The sequence below is a fragment of the Phasianus colchicus genome, chromosome 2, assembly GCF_987193195.1.
Source record: "Phasianus colchicus chromosome 2, bPhaCol1.hap1.1, whole genome shotgun sequence".
Classification (NCBI taxonomy): Eukaryota; Metazoa; Chordata; class Aves; order Galliformes; family Phasianidae; genus Phasianus; species Phasianus colchicus.
The window spans coordinates 96,240,458-96,260,711 of NC_143437.1; the positions used below are offsets into that span (position 1 = coordinate 96,240,458).

At 48.5% G+C, this 20,254-nt stretch overlaps 1 protein-coding gene across 4 annotated transcripts in view; it reads left to right on the forward strand.

Moving 5' to 3' along the window:
- The first annotated feature begins 4,071 nt into the window (after positions 1–4,071).
- Positions 4,072–20,254, forward strand: part of GRHL1 (grainyhead like transcription factor 1) — a 39,026-nt gene continuing 22,843 nt past the window's right edge. For 2 of the 4 annotated variants that reach the window (XM_090136364.1, XM_031610809.2), the window contains exons 1-8: positions 4,072–4,209; positions 7,065–7,251; positions 10,167–10,237; positions 11,685–12,075; positions 12,875–12,951; positions 13,734–13,890; positions 14,367–14,478; positions 15,463–15,557. In XM_090136364.1, the coding sequence (XP_089992490.1) occupies positions 4,190–4,209; positions 7,065–7,251; positions 10,167–10,237; positions 11,685–12,075; positions 12,875–12,951; positions 13,734–13,890; positions 14,367–14,478; positions 15,463–15,557 (1,110 nt within the window). In that variant the 5' untranslated portion in view covers positions 4,072–4,189. Of the gene's footprint in view, positions 4,210–4,607; positions 4,724–7,064; positions 7,252–10,166; positions 10,238–11,684; positions 12,076–12,874; positions 12,952–13,733; positions 13,891–14,366; positions 14,479–15,462; positions 15,558–20,254 lie in introns of those variants that run through there. The other 2 variants (XM_090136363.1, XM_031610808.2) reach the window with 2 other exon arrangements.

Genomic DNA, 20,254 nt, shown 5'->3' on the forward strand with positions numbered 1-20,254 from the left:
TTTTTTCTTTCTCAAGTTGTACCATTTTCCAGACATGAAGCAGAGATGTTTGGCTTTCTCCTCTTTTGCTGAGGGCCCTGAACTTGATTTAACAAGAGAGTGAGCATCAGCAAAGTCCCGTGCCTGTAGGCAGCACTAGTCTCATTTATTGTCAATAATGTGTTGTACGGGCTCTGCTGTAATTACATCTTTCCTAACCTATTTGTAGCACGTCCCTTGAAACAGCTGTGTTTGGAAGATTTGGCAAAGCTTCATGCAGTGTTGCAGGCAACACAATGAGTAACTCACTTCCTTGTAACTTCCTGGGAAGCTTAGTGTTCCTTCCCCTGAATGCTTAATGCAGAATTTTCTTCCTGGATGGATAAATAAGACTCTTGCTGAAATGTTATTTTAGACTATTCATGTGATGTTGTCAGAAGGATGCTTTTGCAGGGCCAGAAGCAGAAGGTCCTGGACCCACAGGCCCACAGGAAAGGTAAAGACTTACAAACGTGAAGTCCTGGATAGATGTCTGCTTCATGGCTAACCCATCCCTCTCCTGCATCGGGCTGAGATGTTTTATGCTGCATCAGAGGAATGGGAGAGTCAGAATAACTTTGTTTGAGGAATCTCACATTTTGGACCAAAAGAAACGGGCTTCCCAGGACATGTGGTTGTATGTTAGTACATAGATCGGCCAAAGCAGCACGTCTCAGTGCTCTGTCTTTGCACTAAGAGCAGAATGCTTATTTTCACCATCTCCTCTGGGGTTATTGGTCTCACTGCTGCGAAGCTGCTTTGCTCCTGGCCTGGTTGTGTGCGGGAAGGCATGAAGGGGATGCCAAGGTGTGGGAGCAGGCATAGATGAAAGAGCTTTCCTCAGCACTGCATGTGCTAAACAAGAGACTGAGTAAGGTTTGGCAGAACGCGGGATGATGAGTGCTCATGTCCTCACAAGAGGTTACAGCTGTGCTTGTACAAGTGCTACTGGCGGTACTTTGAGAGCCAGAGTGCTCCTCCCCGCTGCCCGGCAGCTGCAGCCTGCCTCCAGCAGTACCTCGGGTGCTTTGGAAAGAAAATACAAGCCAGTTCTCCTGATAATCTCACTGCTCTGTACTGGGAAAGCATTCCTTATCTGCTCAGAGATCTCCTTGCTGTCCTAGCGGTGGCTTTGCTCACCAGTGGCAGATGCTAGTGAGAACATCAGCAAGTGCCTTTGTGTCTATGTTGTGATCCAAAAACCTGACCAGGGAGTGCTTCTGTGCTGCCTTTTCCTGGAGGACATCTGCATGGGCCGTGTGCTTGAGCACTGCCTGCCTCCAACAGGGCTCCTGAGGGCTGTGGGTAGGGGCTGCAGAGGGGCTGGTTGCTGAGGTTCTGAGCAGGACTCTGCATCTCATCAGCTCAGTGAGGCGTGCCATTTCAATACAAGACTGCAACAAAGCACTTTGTTTACTGAAGGGTGGCTCATCTCTGCAATCTGTGGTGTTTGTAACTCCTGGCTGTGCAGCTGAATGATTTCTGTGCTGTGGAGCAAAGCAGATCAGGTGGAGAACAGCATGCAGGGAAAGAACTGCACGCGCTGTTCTGTTGCTACACCACCGTCACCCCATGTACAAGGAAGCCTAATCCAAAGGAAGTGCTTTATAGAGATGAAAAATGTTCAACGAGGCTCTGATTATCATGATAAAGATGTTGTTGATACAAAGTTCTCGACTTTGGGTTCACTTCTTTTTATATGTAAGCTGTGGTAAAATTGATTGATTTTTGTCATTGTCAAAGGAGTAAAATCTCCTGTCCCGGAACAGTCTGCAGCCTCTGAACAGTTTCTACGTTATCTTTAGGGCTAAATACAGAATGAAAAGGGGTAATCTGATTTTTAAAGAGTGTTTGCAAGATGTAACTGAAAAGCAATCTGATTCACTTTCATCTTTATTGCACACAATGTGTCTTCATTAATTTCTTTTCATTTTTCTCCACTTTTTTCCTAGAAGTCATTCCAGTATCCTTTGCCACTGTCATCTGTCTGCTTCTTTCTTCCCATTGTATCTGCTTTTACCTTACTTTTTAGTGAGCTCTCGAACTTCTGCCTGGGCTTTTCTCCCTTTTTCAGCCCTTTGGTGCCTTCAGGTTAATGCTAGAGGAGTCGGTGTGATCACTTGAGGCTTACTTTTCTGTTTCTACTGTCAGAAACCACTTGGCCTAACGTAGATGTACTGTGTAATGAAGTACAGAAAATTCGATACTCATTACAGTTCTGCAGGTTGGCCCTAACATTATAGCGGTTCAAATTAAATAGAAAAAGATCTTGTTTTGACCACTTGTTTCAAAAATACTGTTACAAATTTGATGCAACTTGTTTGTTACACAGGTGTGAACGGCTGGTGCACGTAGATGGTAATTATCTTGTGTGAAATTTTAAAACCTTGTTGGGTAAGTCATAAGAGTAGCTAATCCTCATGCAGAATAATTCCTAGTTTCTCTAGATGGTGATGTCAGACAGAATAGGAAAAGGAATAAGCATGCTGAACGGTGCTTGGCCAGGTGGTGGCAAACAGCATGTGGCTCCTGATGGGTTCTTTGTGTGTTCTGAGTGGGATTCACTTAAAAGGTGATGGATGTGTGAAGAAGGGAAGGAGAACAACTAAGGCAGGACTGAGGAAGAGCTGTAAAGGAAAGGGATAAGAGTGGAGGAGAGCAGTGACATTGAGTCACATTGAAAGGCCTGAGTGAGGGAAGAAGTTGAAGGAAAGTCCTGCCAGTGTGCTGCTGCATCACGCCGGGATGGCTTTGTGCCCAAGCCAGAGCTCTCCTAAATCGCTTCGTGCCGCTTGCCTGATTTTATCCAGTGATGATGCAATCAGGTGAATGACATCACAGAAATACACCTACCTGTGGTGTTACAGTCTAGATTGTGACCGGCAGATTAGTCAGTGGTGTCACAATCCATGTTTGTATCGCTGTCTCCTGAACGTGGAAGTGATTGCTGCATTGACAGCTGAAGTTTTCATCAGTGAATCAGGCAGTTAGGAAGAGCAGACCTTTCACAGAGCAACAGCTTTGACTTATCTGGAATAGAACCTCGGTGTATTTTAGTAAAGCACAAGTGCCAAGTGTGCTGTGCTACTGAGATTTCAGCAATTCGGGTGTGATGTAAAGGGGTGACTGGGCTTCACCACGTGCAGCAGCTGGCTCGCTGGGAGCTGTGTGCTGTTTTGGTTGCTCATGAAAAGTGTGCACGCGTGCCGGATGATGGTGTGTGCACATCCCAGAGCTACAGGAACAGGAGAGGAGAGTGTAAGAAACAAACGGCACCAGAGGAAGTTGGCAGTGCTTTCCAGCAGTTCTGCCACAGGGAGCCACCGAACTGAGTTCATTTCAGTTCAGAGCACGATCCTCCACCGATCTGCCTTTTGCCCTGCTGATGGCGACGTGTGCAGATCCAAGCAGAGCGTTCTGCTTCTTGGACGCCAGCGGTAATCCCGTCCGAAGATGTTACCCGAGCTCCACGATTAGCCTGAGTGAAAGCTTGTTCCCTCTGTTCTGCGTCCCTGGGCTGCTGAGAGCCCTTCCGTTGCTTCGCGTGCCCTGTACCGAGAGGGAGGAGCTGCTGACCCAGGAGAGCTCTGTCACTGCGCCCGCTTTTCGGTTACGGCCGTTATCTGCGGCATGTGGGCATGTGGCAGACGGCACTGCTGCTGCTCGGGTTCGACTCAACTCGTTACCTGAACTGCAGCCTCCCACCCGTATTTCCCAGGGAGAGACCCACGTCCTTCCGATCGCGGCGTGTGGCGTCGCCCCTCCCCGCTCCGTGCCCCGCAGCAGGTGCAGCGAGGAGCGGGCGGCCGTTTATTTGCGTCGGCTCGGCAGCTGACCCGGCCGGACCCGGAGCGTCGCCCCGCGGGGCCGCGGCCGCCGTCCCTCACCGCCCCGACAGCCGCCTCAGCGCCGCAGCCCCGCGCGGCCGCGGGCCCCGCCCTCTCCCGCCCGGCCGCCCAATGGGGCTCGGCGGCCCCGCCCCTTCGCCGCCGGCAGCCAATGGGAGGCGTCCCGCGGCGGCCGTCCACCTGCGGCTGCGGGAGCCACCTGAGCGGGCGAGAAAAGCCGCCAGAACCCGTCGGTGCGGCGGGCTGCGCGCTACTCTCTCCGCTCGCCCCCGCGCCCTCGCGACCCGCCGGGCCAGTTCCGCCGCCCGCTGCCTCCGCCAGACATGACACAAGACTACGACAAGTGAGCGCGCGGGGCGGGGAAGGCCAGGGTCGTGTCCGTGTCCGGTCCGACCGGCGCTGCCTCCGGTGGTCGGGGGTGGCGGAGCCGGGGGAGCGCCGCGGCGCGGGGGGTTCCGGGGGCCGCCCCTCCATTGCCTCGGGGGGCGGCGCGACGCGGCGGGAGGGGGGCGGCAGGGCGACCCCCGCGGCCATCCCGCCCCTCTCCCCCCGCCCTTATCATCGGCGGCGAGCGGCGGGGCAGGGCCGCTTTGAAACCCGACACCGCCGCCGGGCGTGGGGCAGCGCCGCCGCCGTCCGCCTCCCGCCCCCTACCGCGCCTTAAAGGCGGGCGGCGGCCGCGGGCCGGCACTGCTCGCTGCGGCGCGGCGCGGTGCGGTGCCGTGCGGCGGGGCGGGAGCCGCCGCCTCAGCCCCTGACGGCCCGCCCGGCCCGGGCTCCGCGCGCGGCGGAGGGCGCTGGAGCGGCCCCATGGATTTCTACGAGGCGCACCCCTCCAGCAAGGTGGATTTCGGCAGGTAACGGCCGCGCCTCGGGGGGCCGGGGCTGCCGTCGCGTCGGGCGGCGAGCGGCGTTCCTGCTGTTGGCCGCTCGCGCGTGCGCTCGGAGCTGACCGGCGGCAGCTCGACCGGCAGGGAGCCGCGTCGGTCGGTGTGACCGGCGGTAACGCGGTGGCCCCGTGAGCTGGGGGAGTTGGAGGAGATGGCCCTCGGCGCTCCGTTCCAACTCCGAGGATTCCGTGGCTCCTTAAGAAGGCGCTGGGCTCTCGGCGGAGCTCGGTGCTGCTCCGTGGAACACCGGCTCTACAGCCCGCCGCCTGGGCGCCGTGGCACCTCTTCTGTTCGCCGTGCCGCTCCGTAGATGAGGACGGAACGACGTCCGGGCAGCCCCGAGCGACTTACCGCGCCGTGCCGGGGACGCCTGCGGCTCGGGAGCAGCTCCACGTGCTCCGTGCCCAAAGCAGCGCCGTGAGCAGGACGAGCTGCTTTACTCTCGTTGATACGTTCGCGTTTCCCGTAAAGAAGCTGCGGTTCTGTTGCGGCACTGCCAAACCCCGCTCTTTCCCTCTCTTTGAGGGGTCGGTTGCCTTCAGGGCAACGAGTGCTGTGGCAGTTGGCGCAGAAACGCGTCGTTCTGGGATCTGCTGGAGCTCGTGGCTGTGGCAGCGATGAGCCTTGGGTTCCCTCTGATTCCCAGCGAGGCCGGCGGTGATGCCGTGGCCCTCACTGCGTGCGCTGCTGCTCTCACCTTTTTCTTGCAAGCGACTTTGTTTGAGGACTTCCCTATTGACTACAGGTGTTCGAGTTTTCTTTCATTGTGAAGTATAAGAACGGAAACTTGTGCCGTGTTCCTAAAGAAAACTCAGCTTGTCTTTTGTTGTCCAGACTCTGGTAGAAAGTGGATGTCCCAGGTACCGGCAGAATCTGCATTTCGGTGGGAGGGTGTCAGGGTAAAGCCGTGCAAACGCCTAGAGAAGTGTTGGGAGAGCCTGGCTTCTCTGTTTGCTTTTTTCCCTGCTCTGATACTGCTTTATAGGTACAAAGTGCTCATATAAACCGTGGCAACTCCCCCTTGCTCCAGCTGCGGAAGCCCAGCTGGGTGTCCCATTGAGGCTGGTGAGACCACTTGTGTAACCAATGGGACGCATCATTTACAAAGTGCTTGGCAATCTTTTTGGTGGAAGGTGGTGATAAATGCAGGATCCTGTTAAGCTGATTATAGTGATTAGAGTATTTCACAACTTCGCGTTTCACAACTTTTTGTATTTGTAGTATATTTCGGTCTCCAAATGCATCTGGGTAAAGAGCAGATGAAAAGAATCCCGTTCTGGGGAAGGGGAACGGCGGTGGTGCGGGTGGGGTGGCTTTGGTGGTGGTTGGCTTTTTCTTTTTTGTTTGCTTTTTTTAAACAAGAACGATTACCAATCCATTAAATGTTCAAGTTTTTAATTATTTAAGAAAATGAAAAAATGCCCCCAGTTCGACACAATCTAGTAAGTGGATGATGTGCTTGTACTGGAAAGAAAACTGAGCTTGATTAAGAGCCAGCTCTGACCTTTATCTTGGGCTGACCTTAAAGCTGGAGCGCTTGTCCCACCAACAAAGCCAGAGCATGTGCTGTGCCCTGAGCTGGTGGAGCAGCACGCTCTGCATAGGTCCCACTTTCACTTCTGGGCAGCAGTCACAAAACAGAGTAGATCCAGGTTCTCAATATGCTACGTCAGCAAGTTGTCTGTAGTGTTTTGGGGTTGTTTTTTATTTTTTTTTTATTCTCCCGGTTGATGCTGTTTCAAACTAGGGTCACAGATCGCTTCAGCGATAAGCAGGCAGTAAATCTACTCTTGCCAGAAGCAGGGAGGGCTGCGCTGACTTGGTTTCCCTGTGCAGTCTGTAACTCACTGGCAGCTGCTGGCTGCTGCCTTCACAAAGCTCTGGGAGAAAGATGTTAGGTTAATTTGCACTTCCTATTCCCACATGGGAGCTAGAGCAGGTCATGGCTCGCTAGTGTTGTGTAGGTGTGCTGGAGGTTTGGTTGGTGGCAGGTCAGTGAGCACGTATGGCTTCTGGGTTGGATTCGGAGCGTTGGCGGGTCAGTGGTGCTCTGAGGCAGTGCTGCGATTGTGTGCAACCCAGGTGTAACCCAGCTGAGTTTGGTCGAAGTAATCCCGATGTGTGCAGAGTGTGAGTGAGATCAGAATTAGGTTTCTGCTTTTTGTGTTGACTAATCCTTGCCGTGCGCTGAATCAGAACCTGAACCCTGTGAAACTGGGGCAGGTAACTCTGAAGAACTTGAAGAATGTTTTTCATGTGTTCTAACAGATGTGTGGGTTTTTTTCCTTCTTTTCTTTCACGATTCAAGTAAAAGACCCGTGTTGGTTCTTCAGAATGACTCTCTCTACTCCCAGAGACGTCCTTACACCAGTGAAGATGAGGCCTGGAAATCCTTTCTTGAAAACCCACTTACAGCAGCCACCAAAGCTATGATGAGCATCAATGGCGATGAGGACAGCGCTGCCGCCCTCGGACTGCTGTATGATTACTACAAGGTGGGTTGGCAGGGGTGGGCTCTGACACTGCCTGTGCAAAAACATCATTTGCTAGAGGATTTTGTAGGAGGCACGGATGGGGAATTGAATCTGTGTGTTTTACAAATTTAATTTAAAAAAAAAAATTGTTTTTCCTGAAAATTGATTTCTCTTTAACAAAGCAAAGTAAGTCTGTCTAGATCTTGCTGGGGGGGGGTCGAAGGCCTCAGTAGTAGGGCTTTGCCTTTTGGTTGACTCTGGGTTCTGGAGCAGACAATGTGTCGTTCGTAATAGTGGAGAATGAGACTTTGGAACGTGTCCGTCTGAGTGCAAAAACACATTTCTTTTTGCTTTGTGATGCCTGTTCTGGTGGGACTGACAGCTGGCTTTTGCTGGGGCTGTTATGTTCTGCTGTGGCATCATTTGGAGCTACAAATAACAGATTTCTGTTGTGTGGGGGGGCTTGTCACTCCAAAGAGCTTACTGCCTGCATCCCTCTAACCTTTGGTGAGCTTCTGCTGCCATAATCTGTTAATCCTTGGACAACCATGGTCATCTTCTCTAGTGTTCAGGATCTTCTCAGAGACATTTAGCCTACTATATTCTCACGGATAACCTGATTGGCCTGGAATATGCTTTGTTTCTTCCCTAGAGATTAAACATGAACACTGGGGTGAATAAAACCACCCCATCTTACAAGTGAGTGGAGAGCAGCAGGCAGTTGCATGCAGAGGGTGACCTGCTTGTGTGCAGCGGCCTGGCTCAGCACGTGGACATGCCTGTCTGCTCTTTGCTGAGCAGGCAGGGACACCAGAAGGCTGCCTTGTTCTGCTGCCTGATGTTGTGGTTAGTGTCTTCGAAGAGTCGTGAGCACGACTGCCAGCCTCAGTACATTTCTCAAACCAAGAGTTTGCCTTCTTTGTATGGTCTAGTATTAAATGAGGAGGTTGGTGGCTCTGCATGTGGCAGGGAGGTTGGAGATTCACGATCCTTGAGGTCCCTTTCAACCCTGGCCATTCTGTGATTCTGTGACTATGTATTGTATTCTTGCCTAGAAAAGAGAGTTGCATATGCCTTAAATATCAAAATATTCTTGTAATGCTTAATATGGAGATTAGTGCTCTACACGCGCAACAAAATGCCACAAGCTCATTGATGTGGATGTTATTCAGCCAGTTTTGTGAGAAAACTGTTTCTGCTTTGTGCTCACGCTTTTTATGCTCTCGAGAAGGAGGGGGAAACTCACAATAACCCTCCCCCAAACACCAAAACAACTTTAATCCACGAAGTCTACTTTGATATCAAAATCTGCACGTTACAAAGAAAGTGTCAGCATTGATCCTTCACGCTTAGCAAAGCAGTAGGGATTTGCTCTACATTCATGTCTAGTTTTGGATTTCTTCGTGCTTGGATACCAGTAGGTGTGTAGAAAAATCAGTGGAAAAACAGGTATTTGGCAGACTTGTGTGAGGCAGAATGGCTGGAGGTTGAAAGATTTATTGTTATGAAGTAATGCTGGAGGGACAGCGTCTAGGCATTCCGAATACGCCTCCTCTTCTTTGCAATATTAAAAGCAGCTGATGAGATCACCTTTGAACGTCTCATATTTAAAACAAAAGCTAACAAACCGCTGGAAAACAAACATTCACAAAAAAATAATCTAAATGCACAAAAAAAGCAAACAACTGGGCTTAAATTGACTTCCATTTGACTAATAGGCTGCTGATAGTTCCGTTGGTGCTAGTAGGGTCTCACAGGAAATAAATGTTTGGCCAAAATCTGGATTCTGCAGGTCTAGACTTTTGTCCAAAGGCAATTTGGAAGAGCTTTGTTTTGACAATAAATAGTTATCATCATCAGTACTCTTCACTCTGAGGTTCTCAAAATTCTGCAGTTGACTGTGGCATAACCAATTCTGGTGTTGGTAGAGGTTTCATGTTACGTGGAACAGCCAGGGTTTAGGCTTTAGTTGGGGCTATTAAGAGAAGTATGCTTTTCATGCAGCTATGTCACTAGAATTAGAGTTAATTAGCAGTAAAGCGGTGATTCTTCACATTGCACCTGAGCTGGCAAACACAAGCAGCGTCCAAACGTGCTTGTAATGCAGGCTTCAGCAAGGGAAAAAGTTGAGAGTTTGCTCCCCCTCACACAGGAAAACGTTTGTTTTAATCATTCAGGTGGCACACTGAGGCTTGCAAAAGCCCTGACTGCCATGTGTGTGTTTGTGGAGGGACTTACGTGGGCTTAACCATGCAGCAGAGGGGGCGAGCCAGCCTGTTCTGCCCTGTGGCTGTTTGGCTGAGCTCAGGGTCGGCCTGTCACCAATGGCTGTGGGATGAGTTGCACTGAAAACCACCGCAAAGTGAGCATGTGTCCAAGGCTCTACTTTCTGCTCTGAAATGTTCCCATAGTCTCTCCAAACAGAGGCTGTGGAGGCAGTCTCTTTGGGGCAGGGCTGGGGATACCTACCCCTGTTTGCGTGCCCTATTGGAAGGTGCTGCTGAGCCAAGAACCGAGTTTGCTGCTGCTGGGAGCATCATTTGAGCCCCCCAGATTCCAGATCCCTGAGGAAGAAGCCTTAGGTGGTTTTGGGAACTTAAGAATTGACCTTCTGATCCACTTCAGCTCTGTGCTGGTGTCCAGCTCTTGAGTGCCACTTTTCCTCTGGTTTTAGCACAGTCTAATGCTGGCTGGGTTGCTGACAGCAGGATCTGCTGAGCAGCACGTGGAATGGGCCTGGTGTCCCAAAGCAGCTGTGCTACCATCAGTCAAGGTGTAATGCTAATAATGACTGGTATCAAAGAGTGATGCTTTCTTAATTTGACCAAACAAGGGGAAGAGCTTTAATGGCTGTGTTTGAAGGTGCTCTTTTTTTTTTTTTTTTAATATATATATGGAAGGAAGAATGCAATTATAGCATGTGTTGTATTTCCCAGGTTCCAAGGGAGAGGAGATCTTCAACAGCTAAACCAGAGGTAGAACATCCTGACCAAGATCATAGCAAAAGGTATCAGTTTTTACTACTGTGTGTCTGCTTATTCCCCTTTCCACCACAGCTTCTGAAGGAACGTTACCTTGTCTGCACCAGGAACGGGAAGGGAGCGCACCGAGTTGTGGAGAGCTGAGACCCTAACTGCTTTTCATTGCCATCCATCTGCTTTCTGTCTACCTGTGTCATGATCTGCTTGGCAAAAGCTGCTTTCCTGAAATTTGGGCACCATCTGGTAACACAGGTTTCCCTTCCCAACGCTCACAGAGGTGACTGGTGACCCTTTGTTTTTGCATGTGGTTTCCTCAGCTGTGCACTGAGAATGTTGGTGTCGGGCAACAGCAGTGTTGCTCCCTTATGCATGGGCTGGTAGGGAGGGATTTCGGAGTGCTTGGGATTTAGTTTGGTTTTGTGCTGTTTGTGGACTTCTCTTGTATCCTCTGGAACTCCTTTCTTTCTTCATCTTCCTGCTTTCTCTGTATTGTGCCTCTCTACTCAAAGCAGATGATACTGGTTAGGAAAATACTATGCACGTGAAGTTCATTCAAGCTTCCTCTCCCACCATCCTTTCCTTTGGACTGATTAGAAGATAAGAATGTCTTCAGGACCTGTGGTGAGGCTTTGTGATCTGGCTGAGCTGACTGAACAACTTCTTGATAAGAGCAGTCTGGTTCCCAGCCATGTGTTCCCATTGCTCCCCTAGTACGAGATGTAGTCTTCTACTGACCCATAACCTAGCAGGAGAAAAAAGTGATTAGCTTGCTGTCAGTTGAACAAGCCAAACTGGCTCACCAAGAGGATGGGGGAGTGTCTGAATTGGTGCTTTGGAGAGGGCAGGACCACGTTGTTGGGAGGGAGAAAGGAAGGGAGGGCTGACTCTTAGTGGCTGCTAGCTGTGAGGTCAGCTCACCACAGATGTAAATGGCATCCTGGCAGCAATGAGAGTGTGAAGCTACGTAAACCATTCTGGGGAGTCTTGATGTGGATTTTCTTCAGGGGCTGTGTGTGAAAGAGGGCTGTAATTTCCCTTTGAACTCTTCTTGAGTGGCAGACAGTCTTATGGCAAAGGAACTGCTACTTTACTCTTGATCCCCCTTCATCCACCGAAGAGCAGTTTCATGCAGCCTGGTGTGAGCCTGCACGTGCTGATGTGAGGTGAGAGAAGCCTCAGTGCTTGGGTTTGGACTGCTGTTTTCCAGACGGTGAGGATCTGGGCAGTGAATCCTCCCTCATTCTTTGCTCCAGGGTAATTCATCTCCAGGGTGGAGTTGTTAGCAGTGGGTGAGGATTTCTTCTTCTTTTTTTTTATTTTTTCTCCATTTTTCAGGTTAGGGTGGAGCTATTTTTCACAAACACCAGAGTTTGTATCAGCTGTCCCTAAAAGGCTGGAAAGTATTTCTGGTTATTGTGGAATGAGAAAACAAGCTCTAAAATTAACGTGCTTTTTCCTCCTTATTTTTTAAAGGAACAGCATCCCAAATGTGACGGAGCAGTCACTTATTTCCACTGGAGAAAACAGAGTCCAAGTTCTGAAAAATGTACCTTTCAATATTGTCCTTCCACATACGCCCCAGATGGGCATGGACAAGAGAGGCCACCTTACAACCCCTGACACGACGGTCACTGTTTCGATTGCGACGATGCCCACCCATTCCATCAAAACGGAGACGCAGCCCCACAGCTTTGCAGTGGGCATCCCTCCAAGCGTCTACCACCCCGAGCCCCCCGAGCGGGTGGTGGTGTTTGACAGGAACCTCACTCCTGACCAGTTCAATTCCAACACCCAGCCACAGAACTCCCAGAGGCGAACGCCGGACTCTACCTTTTCAGAGACCTTCAAGGAAGGCGTGCAAGAGGTACCGAGAGGCTGTGTGTGTGTGTGTGTGTGTGTGTGTGTGTGTTTTAATCTGTCTGTAGAGATCCAGTTCTGTCTTCTATTGCTTTTGTTATATAGGGCAGAAATGTGCCTAGTGCTTTAGAAATAGAAGATTTTCTCAGAGGGGTGCATAGGTATAACCTTGTATGTAAAACCCATACAACATGAAATCATTATCAAAAGCAAATGACTAATCCTACCGATGACAGAGTTGTTGGCTTGCAGAATGTGGAAATAGTTATCTTGATCCACAGCACTAGGCTAAGTTTTGCAAGGAAGAGTTCAGTGCTCAGCAGGACCTGTGCAGATACTGAGCTGAAGTGACTGTTGATAAGTTCCCTCACTGCTAGTTTCCAGGTATAGTGTGTGTCAGTGGAAAACAGTAGTAAGGGCCTTGACTGGGAGGTAAAGTTGGATGAAAATCCATGTGTTTTGTTTTGTCTTACCAACTGATGAGAGCAACCGTGTTTTGGTTTTATTTATTTTAAAGACACGCACTAAGGACATAGCTGTGCTCTTTCTTTGAGATCTGGGAAAGCTTTAAAATGTTGCCATAATCTGACTAAGAGACGTGTGAGATGTTGTGCTTAACTGACACCCAAAAGTTTTTGATTGAAACCCTGCTCCAGCATCCTGTTTTCACAGACTAGAAATCAATTGTTACCTGGTGATCAGCTTTCCTGTCAGAAGTTCTGTGATAACACCTATATGTATAATCTTGACTTCTGGTGTTGCTGCTGTGTTAGTTGTTCTTTTGTTTTGTTTTCTGTCTGCCCCAGGTTTTCTTTCCTGCTGAACTGAATCTCCGGATGGCCAACATGAACTCAGAAGATTATGTTTTTGACAGTATTTCTGGGTAATGCTTCAAGCCTCCCTCTGAGTCCCTTCCCTCTTGTTTTCTTAGCACTGGTTTGACCAAGCTCACTCCCTCCTGCGCCGAGTCTCTGTCAGGCACTGGGGACTGTAGAATTCAGAAGCACAAACAGGACTCGCTTGTTTCGTAGTTCAAAATCGTGCCTACATCTTTAATTAAAAATACCTGTGGAATTGGAAACAGCACCCTGTTTCAGTTGCTGTCCTTGTAAGGACTTCCTATTCCATAAAGAGATGTAGTGCTGTCTTGTCAGTTTGGCAGTGATCTCAGCTGGCTTCCATGCACTATGCGCTTCCTTGCCTTCTTGCTTTCCTCTCTCCCTGCTGGAAACCTACAGCAGAAATAGGAAGCATGAAACTTTTGTGAACTTCAGTGAAGGAGAATAATGTAGCTGTTAGGTTAGTTGCAGTTGACCAAGAGAGAAGAGGAGACTGTGGCCACTGAACAGCTTATTAGCTTGCAAATCAGTTGCTAGTAGTTTCCTTTTCTGTGAGAGCAGCTTGCTGCTCTGAGATAGAATAAGGTGCTTCCAGACTTGCCTGCTGCTGTGACTTGGGATTTAGCTTGCGAAGAATTTCTCTTTAAATCTTCATTCATGAAGGACATAGTTTAAGAAGGGGCTCATCCTGTTTTCCAGCCTCCTTGCCTGTTGATGGCTTAGTGAGTCAACTAATGACTTTGGAATTTCTCCAAATTAAATGTAGAACATTTAATCAGCTTTCCAGGAAAGTGCCTTACCAATGACTGCCATCTTTGCTTTGTAGGAATAACTTTGAATATACTCTGGAAGCCTCCAAGTCCCTCCGACAGAAGCCTGGGGACAGCACGATGACTTACCTAAATAAGGGTCAATTTTATCCAATCACACTCAAAGAAGTCAGCAGCAGTGAAGGAATCCATCACCCCATCAGTAAAGTCCGCGTGAGTGGCAGTTGTTGTGGTTTCTTGGGAAAGAGGGGTGTGTATGTTGGTAGCCTTAAACTCTTCCAAAGCACAGTAATCTAAACCAGAGTATCAGCACTAAGGGCAGCTTACCTCCTCTGTTACGTCAATGTTCATTCCTTTGCTGTCCACCTACTTCCAGGCCAACCTATCTTGGCTCAGTCTGTTAAGAAGCATTGTCAGCACTTGTGTAAAAGTGATGCAACACCTGGAATGAGATTCATGAACTCCAGTTAGGAGGGCAGTTCTGCTCATCTGTTTATGACCCAGAAAACGCTGTTGTCTGCCTTCCTGTTGCGTGCCAGGTGTACTGCTCTGCGTTACTTTGGAAAGCCTAATGCGGAAAACTTGATACCAAGGAGAACTTCCAAAACAAATGTACTCCGTGGCCTTTTCTCTTCTGCGTGTTTATGTTTTATTTTCTTTAATCTTCTGCCCTCTCCCTCTCCTTTTAGAGTGTCATTATGGTAGTGTTTGCTGAAGACAAAACAAGAGAAGATCAGCTCCGGCACTGGAAATACTGGCACTCAAGACAACACACAGCCAAACAAAGATGCATTGACATAGGTAAAGGAACACTTCTTGCTGATGTCAAACTCCAAACCTAATTCATTGGCATGGATTTTCTGCTAAAGCTTTGTTATTTTAAGGAGCCTTTGCATTATGCTTTCAACTCTGTAACTTTTCTGAACAACTGGAGGGAGCTTCTGATTGAGTTAATGTAGTTTTTAGGATTCCTTACAGAGACTGGATTTCTGGAAGGTTCTATTTGGTTCACGAATAAGCTGAGTTTGGAGACTTGTGTTGGGTGATCTGATGATTCTCTCCAGATTACAGTTGCTTTTGGCATGAATCTTGGTAGCTGTAGCCAGATTGCATCTTACAGACTCTGTGGCTGTCCTAGATGTTGTATTTCTTCAAAGGGTGAGATCCTTGTAGAGAAGTACCTCAACTCTAGTGAGATTTGCTCACAACTGGTCTTTGGTTCACAGACAAAAAAGGAAAATGCTGCAAATTTCCTCTGGCCTCTAGATAAAGCTGTGGCTGGCCACCTTCCAAACTTCTCTGGCAGAAAGCTGAGTTGTGCTCTGAGTCTTCCTTCTGTGAATAAACGCGGGGATTAATCACTTGGCACTTAAAGCAGACGTACATGCAAATCTTTGTTTGTTATTGGATGAGTTTTATTGAGAGCTTTTACCATTGCCGTCCAGAGTTTACCCTACGTAGCAACTTATGACTCAGGACATGCAATATCAATGATGTCTGCCTTTCTCACTCGAGTTTCTAGTTGGGATTTTCTGTAATGCCTCATTTTCCAACCTGCATAGGGTTTTTGGTTTTGTTGGTTATTTTTTTTATGTTTGGTTTTTGGTCTGAGAGTCATTTCCAAATTTCTTAGTGATCCATTCTTAAATACAGTTCACCTTCCTTTGTCCCCAAGGTGTCACGGAGGAGGTGCAGCTTTTTGCTGCTGTGTATATGTTAAGAACTCCGGGCGGTATCACCTCTTCTTCTCCCTCACACTTCTTTTTTTTTTGTTGTTTCTAATAGCTGACTACAAGGAGAGCTTCAACACCATCAGTAACATTGAAGAGATCGCATACAATGCCATCTCCTTCACTTGGGACATCAACGAGGAAGCAAAGGTATGTGACCATGGTTTTATTTCCTGTCCTTTCAGTAGATTCACGGCGTGGGGGGAGGAGAAGGGTGTGTGGCCTACCCAGTGATTAGCATGTAACAAGTTTGTTTACGCTCTTATGTTAGGCAAAACCTCCTGGCTGTTTCTTAAGAGGGTTTCTATGTGCAACTGCGGAGAGCTTTGCAACTGCTCTAAGGTTCTTGGCAGAATTGTCTGCTGAAAGACAAGTACCAACAAAAGGAAGCACTGAACTTTTCCAGAGCAGATGAAACGGTACTAGGGGTGGGATTGAGTGTAACTGGACTCAGCAGCAGCAGCACATTCCCTTGGTTAAGAAGCAGGGAGGGCAATTTCTCAGGAGTTAAAGCTGTGATGATGGGCTCGTATTGAAGGAGTAGCTGCTGCTGTTGAGCTAACAAAGTATGCGTTGCTGAAACCACAGATTCCAATGCACCGTGACCTATTTAAAGTTAGAGCAGCCTCCTGGTGAACTTTGTTTTTGTCTTTTTGCTGACCTTTGGGGCACTACAGTAGATGTGTAAGTACAGGCAGCTTTCCTAGTTAATAGAGAATTGTGGCTGTATGAAGCCATTCCATTATTTGAAAGGGACCTGTGTGTCTTCTAGCTGGCATGATAGCAGGTAAGAGAGAATGCAGTATCCTCAGTTCCCAAGTCATTTCCTGCACTTTGTTGCTGGAGTTGGAGTGCAGAAGTCGTCTTTGGAGAATTTCTTTATTTCCTGGGTCGACAGTACAGGGTTTTCTTCAAAATTTGGGAAGTGTATCCTCTGTTTTCTGTGGACTGACTGTTCTCTTGCTAGCATCTTGTGCTAGTCACCAGCATTGTGAGGAGAGCTGCTGGAGGCTGCGGTGCCATGTCTAGGGAAAGCCCTAGTACAGGGTACATTGGAGCTCTTGGCAGCAAATGCAAAGGTCCTTCTAGAGCTGTGTGTGCTGCTGTGCTCTGCAAGAGGCACAAGATGTTGTTGCTGCACTGAACTTGTTGCTATTGCAAGCTTTACTCTATGCTGCACAAGAACATAACCACAGAGCAGGGCATAGAGCTGATGCTGGGTGGCCGTCCTGAGGAAAGCTATCCTGTCCCACCAGCTGACAGCCTAGTAATTTTCTCCTGATTTTATCCCTCAGGGCAGTCCTAGCAAACTGGCAGTGAACAGATCAACATAGATGTTCAGCATTCGGTGTTTTCTCTGTGATCAGAGGAGCAAACTGTTGAACAGTTCCACTGTGTCATCCTCAGCATGTCCAGGCAGAGACTCTGGTTTTAGTGGGTACAGCAGTATTCATCTAGGTGAACCAAAAGATGAACCAAACCTTTTAAACAGGTTTGTCAGCACGTAACTGATGAATTTGAGTGTATCTATTTTGAAGCTGGTCCAGGTGTTTATTGCCCAGGTGCTATACAGGCACTTGAATGAGTAGCTTAGTTATTGCAGGTTCGTAGTGAAATTACCAATAACAGCTTGAAAATGTCTGAGGATCCTCAGAGTTGTATTTCATCTCATGGCTAATGCGTATGGGATTAATTGGTATGGGAAGTTGTGACTGAGGCTGGTTTTATGGCTCTGTAAGACAAATTTCCTTCCTTTCAGCATAATATCCGTGTGCTTTCAGTGCTGGTTTGTGTGAATATGGAGAAGGCACCACTGATACCTTCTGGAATCCAGATCTTAAGGCAGAAATACTCTGGACCCAGGTCTCATTTTTAACAAGTGCTCTGTGTGTTTAAATGTCTATTTAGATTTTTTTTTCCTTAGCGGATGCATTTTGTCAGTGGTTGGATTTCTCATCCATGAGCTGCAGCTCTTTCTCAACTCCTGTGATCTTATCAAGAGATGCCTGAGCCAATTTCAACAATTTTTATTGCATGGTTCGTTTACCTTGCATACACGTGCACTCTTTCTCGCACTCTCTCAATCTCCTTTCTTTTTTTTCTTCCTCAAACAATAGTCTTCAAGCATATGAGGAACAGAGAATAAAGCGAGCTGAATTTCTGATGCTGCAGAAAGTCTTTTGCAGTAATAAATATTGTCTTGTGTTTAATAACAGCAGTGTTGCATAGATAGTATATTTAACCAGCCAGCAAGCCTTGATTATTAGAAACTTGTTTCCTGAGCCCTGGAGTTACCTGGGCTAGAGCCAGAGGATTCTTTTGGGGTTGCTGCTTCTCTCCTTTACTATTGTTCTTGATTCCAGTTTGCTGTGGGAAGGATCTGGTCCTGTACAGTGCAGTGCAGTGGTGCAGGGCTGTGCATCTGAGGTTTCTGGTGCAATTATTCATATAGGGACCCAGGACTCTGGGTGCAAGTCAGAAAGTCCTAAGGCAGAAATAGCATATCATCTCAAGAAATTGCCCCTAGCAGCTCTGGGACCAGAGTCTTATGATGGAAGGAAGAAGCACTTCCTTTCTTGTGCTAACCCTTGCTGTGTAGGGCTCTACAGGAGCATCAGGCCTCTACCACCACTTCATCCACGCTCTCTGTTACCTTGCTCTATGATAGAATGGTTTGCTGGTCCCCAAAGGAGTTGGTAATGCACAAGTTCCTGGTGAAAAAACACTGTTTTCAAGTAGTAACTTCACTCTGTATGAAGGAAGGTGTGCAGATGTTGCAGCTGCATAGCTGGAGGCTGGAAGCACTCATCAGTGAGTGCTTCTCACCAGGAAAGAGTATTTCCCAGTTAGGAGAGTTAAGTGTGATTCCAGGGCACTGGACATAAGCTGTAGCAGGCAAGTCCTGCTTGAAGCAATTGAAGTTATGCAGCTGGCTGCATTTGTGTGCTGTTAGGTCATCCCATGTGTGCGGGGACAGGAGTATTTCACATACGACAGGCTTTTCCCACTCCGGGATCTCAAGTCTCTGGATTTCAGGGATGTGCTGTACTTCTTTTTAGTGGCTCCTCTCTGCCCTCTTCTGTTCCTTCAGGACAGCACAGAAGTCGCTGGAAATGGCCAGCCTGTGGAAGGGAATAGCAGCGTAGTGAATGCTCTGTGGCTTTTGCAAATGTGTTTGAACTGGAAAAGGGCCCAGGACCTGAAGTTTCCCTGCTCTGAGGCAGTGAAGGGAGCTGAGGGTGTGGAGAAGACAACCAGGTTTCGAAAGGGGATATAGCTGACAAAGTGGTGAACTGTTGAATTGGGTATTTAGGAAAGTCAGCACAGCTTCTTGGGTGCAGTCCCAGTTGGGTGGAAGTGTAGTCTGATGAGTCTGACAAAGATGTGTAGCTGATACACTTGCTTGCACGCAACAGGTAATGCTGGAGTTACCCTGAGGCTTTCGGAGACTTCAAACAGCTTCCCACCCTATCCTGGGCCTCTGCCTCTCTGGCCAGACAGGGCAGAATTATTTTTCTGCTAACAGCTTTTAGGTGTCTGAACACAAGCCTGTTCCTTTTTCTTCTGTCCCTTTGTTAGGGATGGGGTGTCTAGAGCTGGGATGGAACTTTTTCTGTGGAGGTGTCTGCTGTTCCCCATTGATTGGACAGTCTTTGAAGTCAGCTTCTTAAGTTAGGAAAGAGGAATCCTGTCCTTGCTGCTCTTTTTGTTGCACTTTTTTGTGTCTTTGACTCCATCTGGCAGCCAGGAAAAGTAGTCGTAGATCTAGGTTATGAGTTGTTGAGACTGAGAACCATCTCTTCTGAAGACTACACAGCGTGCCTGATTCTCCTTTTGTTTGTTACCCAGCACAGGTCTTGCCAAGGGAAGTGGTGGAGTTGCTGTCCCTGGAGATTTTCCTGAAAAAGTTGTATGTGTCACTTAGAATTATAGAATGGCCTGGGCTGAAAAGGACCACAATGATCATCTAGTTTCAACCCCCCTGCTATGTGCAGGGTCACTACCACCAGACCAGGCTGCCCAGAGCCACACCCAGCCTGGCTTTGGATGCCTCCAAGGGAGAGGCATTCACAGCCTCCTTGGGCAACCTGTTCCAGTGAACATTTAGGGATGTTGTTAGTGGGCATGGTGCTGGGTTGATCGTTGGACTAGTTGATCTTAGTGGTCTTCTCCAATCTTAATGATTCTACGAGAATTGTCCGTGTGTGTGGTTAAATGTACATTTCCTACAAGTCTTCCCTGCTGCTCTGTCCTTCACATTGGCCATTCTGTTCTGTTAGCCGTTAGGCTGTGAAACATTCTCTCTCCCTTAACCTTGGCCTGGAGACATGGCCTGCTCTCAAGTCAGTGACAGTTGAACAATCTGGACAGATCGGTTTCCCCAGGGTTAACTGGCTTTGCTGGATCCAGCTTCGCTCGGGTGCTGTCTGAGTTCCTGCCCTGTGTCTGCCCCAGGCAAGGCAGTGTGCTGTGCTCTGGGCTGGGGGCTCTGCAGAGGGGCTCAGCTGCACAGTGCAGCACTGAGCTGGCTCGCTCCAGGCTCTGCTCCCAACCTGTTTGGCTGAAAGCCCGAGAGCTGCAACTTGGCAGAAGAGTTCTGGGCAGAACACAGTAAAGTAAGCTGGCGTCTTTGTGGCGGTCATGTCTTTGACAGGTTATGTGAACCACAGGTCCCTGCTGGTGTTGGAGGCAGCCTTCCATGCTTGCCAGTGGGTCCTTCTTGGAAGTCAGTAGTTCCCGAACAGGGCCTTGTGGAGGGCTTCTGTCTGCTTGTTTTAGGCTGGATGGTAGGACTGCAGCCAAAAGTGATGTCACTGCACGTTAAGAGCCCTATTGTCCTCCCACTC